The sequence below is a fragment of the Corella eumyota genome, chromosome 2 (assembly GCF_963082875.1).
Source record: "Corella eumyota chromosome 2, kaCorEumy4.1, whole genome shotgun sequence".
Lineage (NCBI taxonomy): Eukaryota > Metazoa > Chordata > Ascidiacea > Phlebobranchia > Corellidae > Corella > Corella eumyota.
In genome coordinates, this window is record NC_137491.1 from 2,620,812 (window position 1) to 2,633,684 (window position 12,873).

General features: G+C 30.0%; 3 protein-coding genes and 1 non-coding gene across 5 annotated transcripts; 1 reads left to right on the top strand and 3 right to left on the bottom strand.

Annotated features, from left to right (window-relative positions):
- Nucleotides 1-936: 936 nt before the first annotated feature.
- On the top strand, nt 937-7,846 carry LOC145741279 (alkaline phosphatase-like). The gene is made up of 15 exons (XM_082558841.1): nt 937-1,015; nt 1,122-1,271; nt 1,603-1,701; nt 1,852-2,016; nt 2,275-2,450; nt 2,688-2,830; nt 3,179-3,323; nt 3,695-3,829; nt 3,935-4,043; nt 4,270-4,404; nt 5,535-5,696; nt 6,059-6,115; nt 6,236-7,008; nt 7,142-7,288; nt 7,802-7,846. The coding sequence occupies exons 1-15, from the start codon at nt 937-939 to the stop codon at nt 7,844-7,846; spliced, it is 2,520 nt and encodes an 839-aa protein (XP_082414967.1).
- On the bottom strand, nt 1,394-1,476 carry Trnal-cag (transfer RNA leucine (anticodon CAG)). The gene has a single exon. It is a non-coding gene; the product is annotated as a tRNA-Leu (tRNA).
- Nucleotides 7,795-11,179, bottom strand: LOC145741533 (transmembrane protein 106B-like). Of its 2 annotated transcripts, none has more exons than XM_082559129.1 (9): nt 11,086-11,179; nt 10,903-10,955; nt 10,710-10,796; nt 10,153-10,216; nt 9,448-9,607; nt 9,172-9,249; nt 8,879-9,000; nt 8,748-8,801; nt 7,795-8,234 (listed from the first exon to the last, which is right to left on the bottom strand). In XM_082559129.1, the coding sequence occupies exons 1-9, from the start codon at nt 11,133-11,135 to the stop codon at nt 8,123-8,125; spliced, it is 780 nt and encodes a 259-aa protein (XP_082415255.1). In that variant the 5' UTR covers nt 11,136-11,179; the 3' UTR covers nt 7,795-8,122. The 2 variants fall into 2 exon arrangements, with proteins under 2 accessions (XP_082415255.1, XP_082415256.1); XM_082559130.1 differs by having other exon boundaries at nt 8,112-8,255.
- LOC145741532 (KRR1 small subunit processome component homolog) lies at nt 11,179-12,495 on the bottom strand. Its single transcript, XM_082559128.1, has one exon. It carries the CDS (start codon nt 12,428-12,430, stop codon nt 11,405-11,407), a length of 1,026 nt encoding a protein of 341 aa, XP_082415254.1. The 5' UTR covers nt 12,431-12,495; the 3' UTR covers nt 11,179-11,404.
- Nucleotides 12,496-12,873: the final 378 nt, after the last annotated feature.

The following is a 12,873-nucleotide window of genomic DNA, read 5'->3' on the forward strand; positions in this document are numbered from 1 at the left end:
TTATGTAATATCTAAATACCAATCAATCTTACTATCTATCCAGGATGCAACTATTTGCATTACCTACCTTCTCGGAGCGGTAAATATAAACTGTAATATTGATTGTACTTTTACTGCCGGTGATAAACAAAATGTTAGATAAATTAACAAAATGCCCGTGGGAATTTGTGTTAAATTCCGAAGTTAAGTTAAATTCATTATTTATTTATAAAATCACAAGTTAATTTGATAACAGAGTTTAAAGAAATGTTAATTTGTTTTACTACACAACTTTAAACGTTAAGAATTAAGACTTCTACTGCAATTTCAAGTTATTTTTCTCTTTAGTTTACTATGCCAAAAATGCAATAAGATACTTCCAATTATTTGTCGGAATTTAATAAGTAATAATAAGTAATTAATAAGTTGATTAAGATAAATTTAACCACAGGACTGTCCCTTGAGAAACGTTAAACCTTTTAACTTTTAACCTTTTAACTTGCCACACTATTCGCCATTGAGCCTGGCATGTACGGATAGCTTAAACACGTCACAATATCAAACCCTTACCCAATAAAAAAATATAAAAACCTATCACCTTAAGGTGATGTGAAAAAAAAAACAGCTAAATTTAACGTATATTAAAACTGCAAAAGAGGTTAAAAAACTTGTATGTGTAAGTGTTTTTTTATCAATGAATTTTTTTTTTACGTAATATCCTAACATACATTTTTTGCGTCAAAACCAATTATTAATCACCAAAAAGCATTAAAAAACTTTCTTTTTTAAAAAAAGAAACCTATCTATTATTATGACGTAACAAAACAGTGTAGTTACGTAATTGGTGTATCCGTAAAAGCGTAATTACACGTTAATATTAATGAGCTTGATATAGACGAACGACTCATAGTAATATAGCCATTATGCACATAGACAATTAGAAGTGTTACGTTCACAATGCACACGTTTAAATTCGCTTTGGTATATTGTATACTAAGCATTGGAGTTTGTCTAAATAGCAAAAGCAATTTAAAAGGTAGAAGTTATTAGATTTTTAAACTTGTCTTTAAAAAAATGTAGAAATTTTATAGGTATTAACAAGCTATACAAAAAGATTTACGCAATTTTTTTTAACTTTGTAGAAGTATTTTCGGAAGAATTTCCAGAATTCTGGAATAACAAGGCAAGTAGAACACTAAAAGATGCTTTAGCGCGGAAGAATATAGATAAACCGGCGCGGAATGTTATTGTATTTATAGGGGACGGAATGGGGTTATCCACTCTAACTGCAGGTAAAAAAAACTTAAGTCGAAAATTTTTACAAAATAAAAATAACGCCCAACGTGGGGCTCGAACCCACGACCGTTGGATTAAAAGTCCAACGCTCTACCGACTGAGCTAGCCCGGGCGTAAGTGACAGAAGCGGGATTCGAACCCGCGCCTACGAAGTAGACTACGACCTGAACGTAGCGCCTTAGACCACTCGGCCATTCTGCCATTTTTAAATTGAAGCAATCTTAAAAGAATGTGCTTTTTTCATTTTTGTTCACAAGCCAATATAATGGTGTCGTAACATAGTTTGTCATAGGCTAATAAATGGGCGAATCTTTGTTTTGTTTTTAGGCAGAATTTACAAAGGTCAGAAGTGGGGAAATCCCGGTGAAGAAACCGTGACGTCAATGGAGAAATTACCGAACGCCGGACTTGCAAAAGTTTACTCAAGTACCAAAAATTTTAATATTTTTTAATATCTCCAAGCTTTTTTTACTAATAAGTTAATTAAGGGTTGAATTTTCGTTATCTGATGGTTAAGTTGCCGTTGCATATTTCAAATAATTTAAGTTTTTGTTTAACAAACAAACAACTTTATAGTTGACAAACAAACGCCTGATAGTGCTTCGACAGCTACAGCAATTTTAAGTGGAATAAAAACCAAGAACAAATTACTTGGACTTAACGGAAAAGCTGCTTTTAAGAACTGTTCATCAACAAAAGGAAACGATGTCAAATCAATTTTACATCACTCAGCAGACGCAGGTAGGGTATTAGCAAATATGGTAATAATTATACTGCCTAAAAAAGACGACGTTAAGATAGAATCAAGTTACTTATATAATGTTTTGCCCATTTTAAAGGTCTGTAGTTTTTTATGATGCTATTTATAGAATTTAATATAACATGTAGTTTTAAAAACGGAAAAATGTACCTTGATACCTAAGCATTTTTCTTTTGATTGCTTTGTAAATCGTTCGAAAAAAGTCTTAAATTTGATTACTAAGATGAGGACTTTCTTAGGTAAATGGACAGGAGTTGTGACCAACACACAAGTACAACATGCCACGCCAGCAGCTACCTATGCACATGCGCCGTCCCGTAGTTGGGTGGGGGACCATAGCATGGAAAAGAAGGATATAGAGGAGGGATGTAAAGATATCGCTCTTCAACTTGTAGAAATGGAAAGAAAAATAAATGTAAGTTTGATAACGTGGTTGAAAAGTTGGAGGGTTTTGGGAAAAAAGTGGTTGTTATGGTCAAAATGGTGATTTCAATAAAAAAAATGGTTGTTTTAATTTAAAATGATGGTTTCAGGAAAAAAAAGAGTTGTTTTCGTCAAAAAATGTTTTTTTTCGTCAAAAATGGTTGTTTAGTCAAAACATGGTTGTTTTGGATAAAATGTTAGTTTTAGTAAATAACCAGTTCAATTTTAGGTTGTTCTTGGTGGGGGGCGAGCGCATATGAGACCCCCAAATAATGAGGGACCCCATAAAGGTGGAACTAAAGAGGGGTTAAGGAACGATGGGAGGGATTTAATAAAGGAATGGAAAAATATTCAACCCAATGATAAAGCTAGGTTTGTTTTACATTTTGTAATTCGAAATTTTATATTTAAAAGACCTAGAAATAATAGGGTTATAAATTTAATTAACAAAACTCCAGGGTTTAGTTCCCATTGCAAACTTGATAAATTTTAGCTAGTAGTTTATGCTTAATTTAAATTATGTAGTTAAAAACAAATTCTTAACTTTTTTAACAAAAATATGAACAATAGTAAAATTCACAGCAAATCCACAAATTTTAATAAAAAATGAAATAAAAAAATAACTTAAAATCAAGGGAAACATTAAAACGAAGCTATACTCATTAAAGGTCGCTTTAACTTACAAAATTTTCAAACAAAAAGTTGACGTTTTACAAATAGGTATGTAGCTACCAAAAAACAACTGGATGCCATTAACCCAAACAGCACCGATTATTTACTTGGGTTGTTTAAAAACGAGGAATTAAGTTTTGATCACCAACGAGATGTAAACGAAGAACCTAGTTTAGCGGAAATGACGTCAAAGGTCCAACATATACTTTTTTTTTTGTTTTTAATATAGCTTCTTTTTTGTTTTGTAGATATTTTTATCCTCGATGTGGGAAAGTCAAATACGCGACTTAAACATCATCAGTTACTCCGACCCAGTCTCGAGTTGCTTGTGACAGTTTGGAATATTATAGATTATAATTGCTTGATAATTATACTGCTGATTAAGTGCTGGCTCAGCAGGAGTTCATACCGTTTATAGCACCTTACTTAAGGGCGCTACAGCATGAGGGCAGTGGGGATTGAACCCACGGCCTTATGTGTGGTGTAGCAAGTGTTCGTAACTACTACACCACGCTGTCGGTCTTAGGTTTATATTTTTAAAAAATCACACTTTTCTGTTTTCAGGCGATCGAAATTTTAAACCGTAACCCCAAAGGTTACTTTCTATTGGTCGAGGGAGGCAAAATAGACCACGCCCACCACGCAAACAAAGCCAACATTGCGATGAACGAATTTGTGGCTTTCGAAAAAGCAATTGAGGTAAATTACAAATGTTGATTTGTGTGACGTCACAGTTATTTAATAGTGACGTCGTCCGAACCATGCGTTAAATTAAAGGATTGGTTTGCTTTTTTGTTATTTTAGGTTGCTTTAAATATGACGTCACTGGAGGAAACATTAATAGTGGTAACAGCTGATCATGGCCACGTGTTTACTTTAGGAGGGTATTCGGATAGGGGAAATCTAATTGGAGGTGAAAAAATACGAACGATTGCTTAAAAATATTTTTTTTTTAAAGTTGCTGTTTATAAATTACTGCTATTCTACCAACAATAAGGCATTTTTATTAGCCTAAGCTTACCCTAACGCCCCTATAAAAAAATGATGTTAAATTTTTAAAAAAGCGTTGGCATTTCCGTAAAATGTCGTTTGTAAAATGTATGTTTTTCGGGCAAATTTAATAAAAAAATACTCCACAGGCTTTGCCCGTAACCATGACAACCCGAGTTTAGCGAGTGACGGAAAACCTTACACAAGTTTGGGGTACAGCGACGGACCCGGGTACCGAGGGACAGGAGAACCGGGAAGAGAAAAACTTGACATAACAAAAATAAGTAAGTATAACAAAGTCAAAACCTCACATAATAAACCAAACCAAATACAGGCTAAAAATTTAAATCAGATAAAGGTACTCGACTTTACGACCAAAACATAATAGAGTAACATTAGTTACTCTGACCCAGCCCCGAGTTACCTTTGGTAGTTTGGAATATTACCTAAAATTGCCTGATATTCTGCTGATTAAGTGCTGGTTCAGCAGAAGTTTATATCGTTACTAGCGCCTACAGCATGATATCAGTGAGGCTGGAACACAGGACCTTTTTTAGTGAAGCAATGTCTTTTGACTACTACACCACGCTGCCAGTTTTGACCTCACAAGCCTACTTAACATATTAACAGTAAAAAATTAGAGTCTTCATGCATAAATAATCATACATACTACCTGTCCTTGGCAAATCAAATTAGTTTACTTAAAAATTTGACAGCCATCGCTCTTAAACAAATTATTCATCACAGAAATCAGATTAAGATTCTAAAAAATTTCAATTAGGAACAAAACACTTGTTTATCCTGTTTAAACTTTAAATTATTCATGGCAAGCGGATGTAAATATTTAATTAAAAACCCGGCGTGAAATTTAATAAAACCACATTGCAAGTAGTTTACAGTTCGCTTTCTGACGTCATAACGAAGTTTTGGTTTTGCATTAATAATTAATATAAACAATAAAAATTTATAAAATAATCCAAAAATAAAATTAAAGATTAATTAAAATGGCATTACTTAAAAAGAAGATTCTATTAGGTAAAAAGCATTTAAAATTTATGTGTTCTTTAATCAAGGCAAGGGCAATAAGATACGCAAATTTTAAGTAACATTTTTTTCTATATTTTGATTTATCCTCAAAAGAAAAAAAAGTTGATTTTACGTCTTAATATTAAGTAATTTTTATTACTTTGCTACATTGGGCCTTAGGTTCAAACCCCACCACTTACACGCAGTACCATGAGGCGCTCTAAACTAAAACAACTTTTACCAAGCCAAAAACTGATTGACTAATTAATAGTTGGGCATTTATTATCAATAACTGTTTAAACCGCCAAAGCTTTTTAAAAAATCGACAGTCATAAATAAAAAGCCTAACCTACACTTTTATACAGTTCAAAACAATATTATTTTACAGGTGATCCAAACTATAGATTTCAGACTGCAGTGCCCCTGAGTTTCGAATCGCACAGCGGTGAAGATACTTTTGTATTATCTGGTGGCCCAATGTCACATTTATTAGTTGGAGTCTACGAACAAAATTACATTGGTCATGTGTTAATGTACGCCTCATGCGTAGGTTGGTATTAAGTAAAAAATGCATTTTGATAAAAAAACGAAGGCTTTATTAGCGTCGTCCGCCTGGCTTTGAAATGCAAAAAGGGATGAATTTTTTAAACCTTACCCTAAACTACACCACACATGAGGTCGTGGGTTCAATCCCCACTCCCCTCATGCTGTCCGCCCTTGAGTAAGGTGCTATAGTAACTGATGTTACTCTTTCGCCCTTTTACGCGTTTATTTTAGTACTAATTGTTTAAACCGGCAGACGACGCTAATTGAGCTCCCAAAAACGTTGTACCCAGAATACGTACTACTACATAAGTGTATGCATATTTGTTTTGTTGTATTCCATTAATGAACAATATTTAATCAATTTAGGTTTATATAATCAGGCTTGCAATTTAAATACTGTGGAAGATACAACATTGCCCCATAGTAAGTTATTTCTTGGTGACATATTGTATACAATGTAACAATTTTTTTGCTAAAGTACAATGAATACGTTGTTATTTAAATGTACATATTTATATAATTAAAAGACATTTTTTTATATAGTATCATCAAGTAAAGTAGGATTATTTGCAACTACACGTGCTTATTCCCGCACGCCAACTACCGACCAAACAAAAACACTTTCGACTGAAGAATTAATTGTGAAAGTAACGAAAAACGACAAAACTTTTACAAGAAATACGCCCACCAAAGCTTCTGATACAACAATTACTCAACAAATACTGATTACCGAACCGACACCAAATATTGAACCTAATATTTCAACAACAGAAAATAAGGTAATTACTGAAAAAAATGGTCTAAATTTTACTACCATTTTACCTACTATAACTGAATCCAAAATAAGCCAAAAGAATGAAATTTCGCAACAAACTGATTATAAAACTGTTTCGAGAACCACTACGATACGATCAGATAAGTTGGAACCAACTAAAATACCAAATGTTGCACAAACTGGTTCGAATTTGGTAACTTTTTCAACTCCTACAACTTTGCATTCAACTACCACATCACCTAAAACTGGTAAAACTACTTTTAAAACAACAAACACTGGTTCAATATCGATTACAGAATTGGTTGCCAATATAGAACCATCTAAAATGGTTTCAAGTTCACCAACCACTTCTAATTTGGATAAAAAAACTAATATGGTTGTCAAAACTACAACTGAACAAAAACTAATATACACTAATAGCTTTAAAAAAACTACCATCAACACCAATCCAATCACCAAAAAAAACACCACTACTTTGCGAGAAACCAGCTCTATTGGTACAGCATCACATCATTATAACAATATTGCACTAACTACAAAGGTAATTATGAAGTCTTTTAGAAAAATATTATTTATTTAAATTAGTTAGGCTACTTATAAATTGTTAGTGAAGTTTTAATTTTGTTAAATTAAAAAGTATAAATTTTTACATAAATAACATATACTTTTAACAGGGTTATGAAGGTATAATCTCCACAATACTACAACAACTAAAATACAAGTTAATTGAGGTACTTGATAAAGATGATCCAGAATTCCCAAAAAATGAAGAAATTTATGACATTTCTGTATCAGATAACAATGATATTCAAACTATTACCGTAAGTTTTGGTGAAAAAAGATCAAAAAAATTAGTAAAAGCAATAAAAGACTTTGAAAATTGTAAGCAAATTACTAATTATGTTAGAATAGATATAGTAATACCAGTAACAATATTAATAACCTTATTATGTGCTGCAATTATTTCTTTTATATTTTTAAAGTTCTATAAAAATCGATGTACCAGTAAGTTCAATATTTAAAACAATTTTTATAAATTGTTAATTTTTTTACCTAATAGACCATATTTTTAACTTTAAATTGAATCATGATTTTACTTTATTACAAAGATTTAAATACAAAATCAGTTCGTAAGCAATATTGCAACTACATTTTTAGGTACAATACTTATTAAACAAAACAATGTATTATAAATACATTAACTATTTTGATGCAATATCTTTACAATGAAATAAAAAATATAACACTTTAAAATGAAAACCAAAGGGATTACAAATGAAGTAATGATATTGTATTTCAATAATAAAATATTAATTTATTGCACTTATCATCAGATGTATTTTCTCACAGTGAAAAAAGTTCATGAAGTTATAAAATAATGCCTATTTTAGTAGATTACTTTGTAAGTTTTAAAATTCTTATTATGTTGGGCTAGTTGTTACTTATAGTTTAAAATATAGTTCAACGTAAATATTTTAAGATGCATAATCAATAAAAATTTAAAATATTTTTGTTAAATATTTTCAATTTAAATTCAACATAACATTGACGAAAAAAAACAACCCCTCATATTTTGATATATATATATATATGAAGAAATAATAAAGTAAAAATTAAATCCTAAAGGTCTTTTAAATAAAGAAATAAAAGTGTCACTAGTTGATATGATCTCTGTTATTAAAATTGTTTACGCTACAATCAATATAAAGATAAGATGTTATTGAATTCTGTTCTGAATGCTGGAGGTACCATGTTGTTTGCGTAGCTCTTTTTTAAAAAAATGGTGTTCTTTAACAAGTTTTAAAATAGTTTATAAAAAAAAATAAAAATAACAATGGAATTCTAATATTATAATAAAAAGTTTCTTGTGACATTTCTTGTGACAATTTAAGAAGTTATTTTTGTTTGAAAAAAGTTATGCACTTTATTCCAAAGCTTTTTTAGTATTTGTTCTGATTTTCTAACAAATTACTTAAACATAGAGTAACATGAGTTACTCAGACCCAGTCTCAAGTTGCCTGTGTTAGTTTGGGATATTATAGATTATAATTGCCCGATAATTATAATGCTGATTAAGTGCTGGCTCAACAGGAGTTCGTACCATTTATGGCGCCTTACTCAAGGGCGCTACAACATGAGCTCAGTGAGGATTTAACCCACGACCCCATGTGTGGTGTAGCAAGTGTTTTTACCACTACACCAAGCTGCCAGTCACTTTGTAAACTTAATTTCACTTTGATGATCAATATTAAAATTTTAGCAAAAATAAAAAAAACTTACTGAAATTTAATGACAATATCATGAACCTTTCTTTTCGGATTTGTACAAAGATCCCTAAAAACAATATTTTGAATTAAAAACTGAAGTTGGTCTTTAGTTTAATTAAAAAATAAAAAAAAATTAAAACTTACACCATGAATTCTAAAGAATTAATTTTATCAAATGTCATAACTGTTGTGATTAGAACGGGATAATTTGTAGTTCGTCCTCCTATTCTTAGTGGTTCAGGTAATTTACTTGTACCTACTGATACCTGAGAAGTAAAAATCAAACATATTAAAAAACTGTCTTCAAAAAACAAAGAAAATTTAAAAACTAACATATACTTATTGTTAATTAGCTCAATTATACATAGATTGTATATATAATATTAAAAAATTCAGTTATAAATCCCTCCAAAAAAGTTTGCAAATTTTTTTTTTACCTGATCAAAAAAAGCTTCTACGTTTATACTTGAAACTTGAATATTAAAATAATTTTTGTTTGAAATATTAAAACGATTCTAAAAAATAAAAGTTTTTTGTTAGCTTTTATGAATGTTAAAATTAATTGGCATCTGTTTTTGGCATTAACAATAAAGACTTTCTTTTTTTTTTTTTTTTTTTTAAGGTAAAACAAAAATAATTTTTTAACTTGAAAAAAATAATTTTTAACTTGGAAAAAAATCAAATTATTATGTTTTAACATAAGTTGTACTTACTATAACAGTTATAACAGTAGAGGACATATTAAAATCAAGTGAAACATTAAAAAATACAATTTTATCTTCTACTATTGCCACCGATCTTGGGAGAAGGAAAAATAAAGTTAATCCACATAACAACAAACATATTACGACAGCAAGTATTACATAGAATTTCCTACAAAAAATTTAAAATTTTAAAAAAGTTAAAAGTTATAAAAAAAATTAAAAAAAGGATTTTTACATTAACCAAAAAAATTGAAAAATTTTCATTATCTTTTGGGTATTCACAATAACTATAAAATTAATATATAATGTTGTAAAAAATGTTTACAAATTTATTGTAATAAAATGTTGAAATCTTTTAAAGGATTTTAAAAATAGGGCAATAAAATTTATTTACCCAACGTAAAACAAATTTAGTATTTGCTTTAATAGCACGACTATCATGTGATCTTATAATTAATGACTCTGACATCATAATACAAAATAGAAGGGCTTTACAAAACATATTTTAAAAGGTTACAAAATGACAAGCATTTAATTAATTGTATCTTTCAAAATAGGCCGAAAAAAAACAAAATAGGCCTAAATAAACTAATGATATTGATAAAGGATAAATTTTGCCACTAAAAGTATCACAAATTTAAAAATAATTTATATATATACTAATAAAAGTATCATAAATTTACTATATTGTCAAATAGAAACGAAAGTTCTTACGTTTTTGACGGTTTTAATCTTTGATCATTGTAAGGAATAAGGGCAACCAATTCATCTTCCTGTTCTAAAATTTGAATAAAAAAATAAATTACAAACAAAGAACTTGTTTAAAAAGATAAAATTGATATATTGGTATATTGTATTAGGTTTACTCAAGTATTTATAACTTAATTTAAAGAACTAGGGTTTTACTTAAAAAAATTACAGAAAAAATGGTTTAATTGTCATACATTTATTTTGGCTTACATAAAATTTACAAAATAAGATGACAATTATTTTACAAATATTGTTTTATGTTTGATTTACCAGTTTAAACAGAAATAACAAATGTAGGTCAATTTTTAAATCCTTTAAACAGGGTAAGTGATAATTAATCACAATACTTTACTAAACAAACTAAACAGGCATCGCCAAACATTTTTTGTGTAAATATTGGCTTGCAAATGACATTGGCATGCCAATATTTATCTATACAAGGTTTAAATTGTAGGAATGAGATAGCAAAAACGAAAAAGTCATATTATTAAATCAAACAAATCATTTTAATTAAGAACTACCTTTAGCAATTCTTCCAGTCCCCTTACAAGTGGGGCAGGTTCTTCCATCTTTCCCACTAAATTCCTCATAATCAAAGTCTGCAGTTCCTGAATAATTAGAAAAAGGATTTCAATAAAAATTTTGGATGAAAATTAGGTTCTTTTTTGTAAATGATTATGTAGCTAATTTAGAATTTAATTTAAATATTACTACCTTGAGATGTATCTTCCAACGTATTATTTACACTTCCATAAGTTGGATAAATTCTAAAAATAATAAGAAAATAAATTGTATTTCACATTAACAAAAAATTTACATACAACAAATTGGTTTAAAAGCTTAAGGAGTTTTTTATATATATTTGTTAAATAATAGGATAAAAAGTTATTTACCAACCTTTTCCACCATTTATTTTGTCCATTAGAAACTGGTTCAGATGTCGACATTGTTAAACTTATTTGTTAGGGTTACATGTTTTACAAACTTAACCTAAGAAAAACGGTTTGTTAATTCGATTGCAGATGCAAATTTGATATGATTGTTTAAATGGATGGAAATGAAGTAAAAAAATTTTAAACACACAGATATTTCATATTCCATAAATTTAGAAGTTTGTTTAACATTTTTATAAATTAAACCAAAAATAAACTAAAAACAGATAAAAAAGACAATGGTTTCAAAATCAAAGATTACAGATAAAAAGGACTTTAAGTTTTTAAATTTTGGTATTAGTAGCTCCCATTTTTAGTTTTTTTGCTTTTTTCACTTTTAACTTTAACTTTTTAATATCAACATCAGAAGATTTTAAAGTGGTTGGCTTCGGAACAGTTTTCTCTTCTGGTGGCTTGAGAGATTTCAGTCGTTTTTCTTTTCTCTTTAGTTCATTCTCCGCTTGCTTAGATTTCCGTTCTTGTAGTTTTTTATGTTTCCTCTCAGCTTCTTTAAGGAAATATTCCCCACTTGCAATTTCTTTGTCCATTTTTGACTCAGGTTGTGGGGGTGGGAAGGGGGTGTATTCTTTTTTCTCTTTTCGTGGCTTTTTCGATTTGTTCTTTACATTTTTCCGCTTAAATTTCGGCAAAAATCTATCCCAAGACTCGTCCTTAAGTTTTGGATCTTTGCTTAACTCCTTTTTGATCATCAAAGACTTGATGTTATAGACAGGGTGGATGTTATGCATTGTATCGTTTACTACTTTTCGAACATCTTTTAACCCACGATGTGGTCCCAAAGCTGCAACAGTGTTACCCTGAACAAAAATATAACAACCTGTCAATAACTCTAAAGCTTTAAGAGTCGCACCGTTTGGACCAATCAGGCGCTGGCGTCGTTTAACGAAGCGTTCACGATTTCTAACCAAACTTCCAGCTTTCATAATATCACAAAAGGTGTCATCATCAAAAATACGGATTGCTTGCTGATAGGGAACGCTTCTAGCAAGTAATTTAATTAAATCCCTAGCGTTTAAAATCGAACAAGGGTCCCACGTTTTTCTAGTTGTTTTAACAGTCATGGACCCTTCAATTAAATCCAGCACGGCCTCCACGTTGTAATCTTTTAAAAAATTCTTGACAAGTGGCCAACATTCTTGCAGATATTTTTCGCGATATTTCGGGAATAAAGTTGCAAACGAACTCTCCTCTAACATTCCATATTTGTTGTCTTCTTTTGTGAATTTGGGTTCCTTCCAACCCTCGGGAACAGTCAAAAGTTCTGTTTCTTCTTGATTTCCTTCCTCCATTGAATCTTAAGTTTAAAAAAATTATTTTCCTGTTTTATACAAAAATTTTAGACAATGAGACACCATCTTTCTGCCAGAGAGTAGCAGAAAATTTTGCTTGGGCGGATAATTATAAAAAATAGTGATTCCAAATATTTTTTAATCGTACAATACAAAAAAGCACGGGGTAAAATAGCCCCCAAAAAAACAAAGTAAAACCAAACCTAATGTAACATAAATTAACAAAGTTCTTAACTTTTTAAAATTAAAATAAAATTAAACAAATAATTAAAAAATTGTTTAACGCAGGAGTAAACTTTTGTACTAAACTGAAATACGTGTTATTACTGACGTCACAAATCGGGGGTTTTAACAACTTACTTATCATGTCGCTCTTACTTAAGTCTCATATATTGTGGAAAACAACGTATAGCATGCCGAAATTGGAGCGACATGATAGGTAA

Coding starts and splice junctions, on each gene's coding strand:
- LOC145741279 (XM_082558841.1), top strand. CDS start 937: ATGCACACGTTTAAATTCGCTTTGGTATATTGTATACTAAGCATTGGA. Junction 1,272..1,602: donor GTTATCCACTCTAACTGCAG/GTAAAAAAAACT, acceptor TTTTGTTTTTAG/GCAGAATTTACAAAGGTCAG. Junction 2,451..2,687: donor AAATGGAAAGAAAAATAAAT/GTAAGTTTGATA, acceptor GTTCAATTTTAG/GTTGTTCTTGGTGGGGGGCG.
- LOC145741533 (XM_082559129.1), bottom strand. CDS start 11,135: ATGTCGACATCTGAACCAGTTTCTAATGGACAAAATAAATGGTGGAAA. Junction 10,217..10,709: donor GACTGGAAGAATTGCTAAAG/GTAGTTCTTAAT, acceptor TTCAAATTTTAG/AACAGGAAGATGAATTGGTT. Junction 9,608..10,152: donor AGATTAAAACCGTCAAAAAC/GTAAGAACTTTC, acceptor AATTTTTTGTAG/GAAATTCTATGTAATACTTG.
- LOC145741532 (XM_082559128.1), bottom strand. CDS start 12,430: ATGGAGGAAGGAAATCAAGAAGAAACAGAACTTTTGACTGTTCCCGAG.